General features: G+C 37.2%; 1 protein-coding gene across 2 annotated transcripts in view; it reads right to left on the reverse strand.

The window, feature by feature from the left end:
- Positions 1–433: 433 nt before the first annotated feature.
- The window catches only part of SGK2 (SGK2, serine/threonine kinase 2), a 55,747-nt gene continuing 48,380 nt past the window's right edge, over positions 434–7,800 (reverse strand). For both annotated transcript variants that reach the window (XM_027867352.1, XM_027867351.1), the window contains 4 exons: positions 7,091–7,186; positions 5,231–5,386; positions 2,972–3,061; positions 434–2,144 (listed from right to left, as the gene is read on the reverse strand). In XM_027867352.1, coding sequence (XP_027723153.1) covers positions 1,989–2,144; positions 2,972–3,061; positions 5,231–5,386; positions 7,091–7,186 — 498 coding nt within the window. In that variant the 3' untranslated portion in view covers positions 434–1,988. The remainder of the gene's footprint in view (positions 2,145–2,971; positions 3,062–5,230; positions 5,387–7,090; positions 7,187–7,800) is intronic.

A 7,800-nucleotide genomic window follows, 5' to 3' on the forward strand; every position in this document is an offset into this window, starting at 1 on the left:
ATCTGTGCTGTTCATTTTTGTTTTATTTTATTGGTAGAAATTGATCATATCCCATCTCAGCCTTCACTTTTACCTACAGAAGAGCTCATGTTTTTGCCCTCTGTTCTGAACCTGTTAGGTTCTATTTTTCTTTTCTTAAGATCTATTAGAATGTAAGCTCCTTGACAGCAAGGGCTGTGACAATTTTTATCTTTGTATCTCTAATGTGTTGTTGTCATTCAGTCATTTTTCGTTGTGTCCAACTCTTTGTGACCTCATTTGGGGTTTTCTTGGCAAAGATAATGGAGTGGTTTGCCATTTCCTTCTCTAGTTCGTTTTACAGATGAAGAAACTGAGGCAAAAAGGGTCAAGTGACTTGCCCAGAGTCACACAGCTAGTAAGTGTCTGAGGCCAAGGTTGAATTCAGGAAGATGAGTCTTCTTGATTCCAGGTCTGAAACTCTATCCACTTCACCATCTAGCTGCCCTTGTATCTCTAAAGTTTTCACATAGTGCCTTACATATGGTAGGAGCTCAGTAAATGTTTGCTGAATGATCTATACACCATAGTGCAGGAATAAACACAACATAGTCTTCTGTTTTATGTGGTAGAATCAGGTTTTTTAATTTTTTATTAGTGCTTTTCAAAAATTGGCCATGATTTCCTAAATAGAACCCTCTTTTACAACAAAACAGAGAGGCATAATGAGTCATACACTAGACTTGGTGGCAAGAAGACCTGGATTCAAATCCTGTCTCTGAAATTTTCTTAGCTGTGTGACCCTGAGCAGTCATCAAACCTCTCTGTGCTTCAGTTTGTTCACCTATTAACTGAAGAGAATTCCTGTTGTACCTACTTCAAAGAGTTGTGGCGAGACTCAAGTGAGATAATATATGTAAAGTGTCTTACAAACTTTAAAGCACTATGCAAATGTTGACTATTGTTACAGTATTAAAGTGAAGCAAAACAACTGGCATTGACTCTGTGGACAACATAGGCCTCATTCCACATCTGTTTCCCCCATATCTCTGCTGAGAGAAGAGAGATATATTTCATAAACAGTCTTTCTGGAGTCAAAAACTAGTGTTTTCATTGTTTTCAGTCCTGAGTCTTTTAGGGTTATTTTCATTTATGTTGTTATGGTTATTGTATGTAGTGTTCTCTTGGTTCAACTTATTTTGATCATATCCGCTCTTAAAAGTCTTTCTAAGTTTCTCTGAATCCTTCATAGTCATTATTTCTTAAATGTAATGTTCTACTCTATTCACATATCACAATTTGTTCTGCTACTCCACAATAAATAGGCATCCATCTCATTTCCAGGTTGCTGCTACAAAAATGCTGCTATACTTTCTGTCATTGATCTCCTTGGGGTATATGTCCAATAATAGAATTATTGGGTCAAAAGGTTTTTTTTTAAATAATTTTTAATTATTTAATTTAACAGACTTTGAATAATTTGGATAATTCCAAATTATTTCAAGATTCTTTGAATTCACTCATTTAAAGGTACCCTGCAAAAATAACCATTATTGGTTTTGAGGCCAGATATATCTTCCATTGTATATTAATAAATTGACTTTCTGGTTTATAAATAAGTATCTTATGCATCAGTCTTCCAATACCTGACCACCATTAGGGTAACTGATAAAGGTAAGTTTCTAAAACAGACTATATAGATCATGATGGTGCCCCATCACTGCCACCACAACTAAGGTAGGGCCAGTTTTTAGTAGGCCACATTACCCCTTTTACCCCCTTTTCCTTCCTTCCTTCTTTTCTTCCTTTCTCTATTTCTTCCTCTGTTCCTTCCTTCCTGTTAAGTTTTATCCCATAAAATGAATATCATTCTGATGTAGCACCTAAGAGTGCTATATGGTCAGCATGAGACAATTGGGACATGTACAGTTATACTCATCACATCTTCCACTTTAGGACAGTACAATTTGACTCAAAAGATAATAACACAAGCACCTCTTTAGAGATAATGCTGGGGCTTATTAGCAGTTTTAAAAATTCTCATCCCCAGGTGCATATGAAAAACCTAAAAATGCACTGGAAGCCCCAGAGCTACTGGCTGTTAAATCCGGTGTATGTCCAATAGAACTGGAAATTGCTTCCTTAGTGAACTCTGGGTCGAAGTGTCTTAAGTCAGCAGGCCCCACCTTGGAAGAAAAAACATGAAAGAGAATGGGATGTGAAGTTTAATGCATGCTTCAGATAAAGGGATTCTGAAATTGAAGTCTGTGAACAATAGATAGACAGATGATATATTTTGATAACTTGTTTCCAATATGATTAGTTTTCTTTATAATCCTATGTATTTAAAAATATTATTCTAAGAAATGGTCCATAGGCTCCCCCAGAGTGCCAAAATGATCCAGGACAGAAAATAAAATTAAGAATCTCTGCTTTAGAATAAACCTGCTCTTGACTAATATGGAAATATGTTTTACCTGATTGCATATATATAATCTACACTAAATTGCTTACCATCTTAGGGAGGAGGGAGAGGAAGGAAAAAGAGAGGGAGAAAATTTGAAACTCAGAATTTTATTTAAAAAAAATGTTGAAAATTGTCATTATATGTAATTGGAAAAAATAAAATATATTTAAAAGAAAAAAATAAGCCTGCTCGCTCACAGCCAGATACCTGACTCACAAAGGTAGAGATATCTATAATATCCAAGCAGTTATGGACCGTCTGTGCACTACTCTGCCATGACTTTCCAATTACATTTCCATCAGATCTGCTCTCACATCAACCTTCAACATGTCTCCTTGCTATCACTAGGTCTTCAGAGCAATGGAAAAAGGAGAAATGAAAGAGGAAGGCAGATGAAAATAATGAAAACCAAAGTTTATCCTCCTCCACTTTTGGTTAGGAAGCAGAGGGGCAGATAGATAAACTGAAGCAAGTGATATTTGTGCTTCTGAACCAAATTAATTACAACGATGAAGAGTAACTGAGTAAATAATGGCATCCTCTTACCACATTTGGATTGAAAGGAGGAGTGAGTCTCTTGTGGTATAAGTCATCCCAGTTTATTGGGCTAAAGAAGACATGATTCTTTATCTCAAGCTGCAAGAAGAAAACACTGTTTTAGAGAATAATATTACCCTATACATTAGAGCTGCCACTATACTAAGAGTCTTTGTTCTACCCTGCAAATTTTAGAAATAAGAATATTCACTCTTCAGTATGGCAATAGTATGGGAGAGGAAACAGAGCCGGTTGTCTTGGAATTAGGAAGATGCAAGTTTGAATCTTGTTTCTGATACTTAGATGTGTGAGCCTTGGGGAGTCACTGAGCCTCTCTGACCTTCCAGTTTCTCTTCTGTAAAATGGGGATAATCCCTGGAAGTTTCCTTTACAAGGGTTTTTCTGAAACTCAAGTGACATGTCTGTAATACATTTCATAAATCTTAAAATGTTATATAAATATGAGCTAATATCATATTCATCTTACAAGCCTCCAAATATTTGTTTTGAACTTAAGAAGTAGTTCAGTCTTATCTCCTGGGTCACAAAGGATAATTAAAAAATAATTCTGTTATAGTTAGTATCTCTACCACCTTCATTAATAATAATGACTATTACTGTTGTTATTATATGTAGCAAGGTGGCACAGTGGACAGAGCAGGGGAGTTTGGATTAAGGAAGATCTGAGTTCAAATCCTACTTCAAGACACTGACTAGCTGTGTGACTCTAGGAAAGTTGCTTAACCTCTCTGTCTTTTCCCTCATCTGTAAAATGGGGGTAATAATAACATCTAACTCACAGTGTTGTTGTAAGGATAAGATGATATAATGTATGTAAAACATTTTTCAAACCCTAAAGTGCTATGTAAATGATAGCTATTATTATTAATAATATTAACTGACATTTATATAGCACTTAAATATACGTGAAGCACTTATATATATTATTTCATTTGATTCCCAACAACCCTTGGAAGTAGATGCTACAGTGAATATTATCCCCATTTCACAGATGATGAAACAGGCCATATGTGTCACTTCTTACACTAAGAATTTTGGTAACTGATGGTTCTCGGATGTTGAAAAATACAACTAATTGCCCCAATCTTCCTACAAGGGAAATGTGCAGCATCTATTCATTAAGAAGAAAGGGGAGAGTGAAGAGCCAAACTAATCACAGAGCTCTTAGAACATAATTAAATTTGAATCTCAGGTACACATTCAAATGGGCAGTGAAGTAGTACAGTGGATAGAGTGCAGGGCCTGGAGTCAGGAAGACTCATCTTCTTGAGTTCAAATCCAGCCTCAAACACTTACTAGCTGTGTGACCTTAGACAAGTCACTTAACCCTGTTTGCCTCAGTTTCCTCATGTGTAAAATGAGCTGGAGAAGGAAATAGCAAACCACTCCAGTTTCTTTGCCAAGAAAACCCCAAATGGGTCAGGAAGAGTCAGACATGACTGAAAGGATGGAACAACAACAACACATTCAAAGTCTCACCTTCAAGACAGATTCTCTTCCTACCCATCCCTGCCCCGAACCCTTCAATCAATACAAGTATCAATGCCCTGTGTCAGTCCTGAGGAAGTTTCCTGTCATGGTTTAGGATCATAGATTGAGAGCCAGAAGAGACCTCGGAGGTTATGTAGTCCCACCCATGATTATATTAGTCAAGGAAACTGAGACCCAGAGAGATTAATTAACCTCTTCAAGGTCACTCAGGTAGTAAGGTAGGATTTGAACCCAGGTCCACTGACTCCAGTGCCAATACTCTTTCCATTTCACCATGCTGCCTCTAATGTAACTGTACCTATACCACTTTATATAGTTGGTTCTGTTAAGCATATGACACAGTCCCTCCTCCTGGAAAACATTAGACCTAATAGGAGGGGGAAAATTGGCCTCAGATTACTGGAATACGTCACCATTTTCTGCTTTGGAAGTGAAGGACTTAGATTATAAGCAGGAACGTTTAGATTAGATATTAGGAATGACATCTGAATTTGAGTTGGGCATCTCTCCTCTATAAGGTGGTGTGGAAGAAGCTATCATTCAAAGACAATGTGACCAGAGACAGGGAAACAGACTAGGTGAGCTGTCAAAGCCCCACCCTTAGGCATTAGGCATCCTTTTAAACCATAGTCTTTGATGAAGTTAGGCCACCTGTATTTAAAAAACACTTCTGTTCTTGACGTTAAGAAACCACTAGGAGCAGAGGACGTGGGGTGGGAGAGCGCAGAAGAGAGCCCTCAGAGACCTATCACATACAAAGTCTGTTTTGGCACCCAGTCTTTTCTTCTGGTCCTTTTGGAGAAGGCCATGCAGGAGGTCACAGGCTGCCACTGTCTTGCCTCCTGGGATCTGGAGAGGCTTGTGAAGGATGTTCTCATACATTTCAGAAACATCTCGGCTGTAGAAAGGTGGCTGCCAGATAGGGAAAGAAAGAAAGAAGAGACCTATGTCTGATCATAGATCAGGGACTAATGAGAAGTAAATAACATTTTTTTTCAGAGAATCTAGCACTTGAGATTTTTATTTCAGGAAAAAAAAAAAAGACAACATACCTGCTAAATGCAGCAGAGACCCACAAGTCATATCCCTAGAAAATAAGATCAACTGGACACTTTGTATACCCTTCAGGAGAGAGAACTCTGTAGTAAAGTAGTATCCAGTGACAGAATCTCAGAGTTGGAAGGTACCTCAAAGGCATCTTATCCAACTTTTGCCCGAATAAGAGTCCTATCTTGAACACGCCTAGCAAACAGTTTTCTAACCTTGGCTTGGAGACTTCCAGGTAGAGAGAACTTCCTACTTCCTAAGGCATCCCAGCAAGCTTTTCCTAGAAATAAGCACAAGCCTCCCTTCCTGAGACTTTTTCCAGTCTCTCTTAGATGTGCCCTGTGGGTCAAGCAGAACAAGTTCTACCCTGTGGGCTCAAGTCTAACCCCTCTTTCAAATTTCAGGCTTTTAAATATTTTTGCGTCGGTGTAAATTTTTTATTCATTTTAAACTTAAATAAAAAACGAGAAAAGGAAAAAAAAAAGAACATTTCCACGTACACAGCAGAACATAAGAGAGGATTCAATATAAAACAATAAATTTCCATTTCAAGAAAACCTAAGTAATAAATACTGTACATTGTTTTCAAAGCTACCCAGCTTGTCTTTTACTTTTAGGTTTTCTTGTTCCTTGCTGTGCACTTTCTACCTAATTTTTTTTCTCCCTCCCTTCACCCCTCCAGGCTTTTAAATACTTGAAGATAGTAATCATGTTCTCTACTATTAAATCATCTCTTCTCCAGGCTAAATATCGCCAGTTCCTTTAATTGATCCTCATAAGACATGACTTTGAGGACCTTCACTATTGCAGTTACTCTTCTTCAGATGGTCTCCCAAAATGTGGTGCCCAGAATAAAATAGAATACTGATCAGGACAGAGCATAGCAGATCCACCACTGCCCTAGTCCCGGAATACTATGCTTCTCTTAATGTAGCTTAAAATGGTGAGTTCTTACACAAATAAAAAGAAAAAGTTAACCCATTACCATGTCCCAGAACAGGGGTTCCCAACCTGGAATGTCTCCAGAGGGTACATGGAATGTTTGGTAAATAACTACATTATTTATGGAAATTATTGTTTTATTTCTTACATGCATTTGCATTGTAAACTCTAAAATTTATTTCCTTTCTTATTAAATAGGGAGTATAATTGAAATTTAAGGGACTTGGGGCCAAAAAAAAGAGCTGGGAACCCTTAGCTTAAAGGGAATTGCCTTGGTGGGAGGTTTATGGATATCCCAAGAAATTTTTATGCAAAGAAACATCATTCATGAGTTTGCTTCTCTCTTCTGTAGTTGTCTTCTCTCTCCCCATCCCCAATCCTTTCCTATTTATTCCAACCTTTTCTTTTCAGTTCTTCACTTTCCTCACTCCATATAACCCTTTTCCCTTTTTGCCTTCACCTTCTTATCCATCTTTATTTTGTCTTAGCCTATAAGTTCCTAGAAAGGAGGAATGCTTAATTTGGTTAGCTAAATTCTCCTACAAATTATATAACAGTACTAAAAAGCAATTTCATTTAAGTATTCAGGTTAATATCGACTGAATATTATAATGTTCTAACACTTACCAAGCCACAGAGCATTTCATAAAGAACAGCCCCCAAACACCACCAGTCAACTGTTCTGTCATAAGGTTGTTTTCTCAATACTTCAGGAGCCAAATACTGTTGGAAAAATAATACAGAAGAACTCTGATCAATGCCATAACCAATCATGATTCCAGAGGACTGATGAGGAACAATGCTACCCACCTCCTGACAAAAAGGTGATGGATTCAAGTTGTAATAATGAGACATATATTTTGGGATGTAAATAATGTAAGGATTTATTTTTCCTGATATGCATATTTGTTTTAAAAAGGGGGTTTGCTTTTCTTTTTTCTTTTATATGAGAGGAAGGAGAGAAAATAAATGCTCACTAACCGAAAAATAAAATAAAACTGTAAGCAAGCATATCGACCCCTACAAAGCTGCATGCAAAAAGGATTTTGCCAGTGCTGGCTAGCTTTGTGACCAAGGGCAAATCATTTCTTTTTTTAAAAAAAAATACTTTATTTTTCCCCAATTACACATAAAAACAATTTTTAACCTTTTTTTTTTTTAGTTTTGAATTCCAAATTCTATCCCTCCTTCCTTCCCCTCCTCTCTCCTTGAGATGGTAAACGATCTGACACAGGTTATACATGTGCAATCGTGTAAAATATTTCCATATTGGTCATTGTTTACAGGAAGGAAAGAAGGAAGGGAGGAAAGAAGAAAGGAAGAAAGGAAGAAAGAAT

This window comes from Vombatus ursinus, unplaced genomic scaffold (genome assembly GCF_900497805.2).
Source record: "Vombatus ursinus unplaced genomic scaffold, bare-nosed wombat genome assembly UNPS02014785.1, whole genome shotgun sequence".
Lineage (NCBI taxonomy): Eukaryota > Metazoa > Chordata > Mammalia > Diprotodontia > Vombatidae > Vombatus > Vombatus ursinus.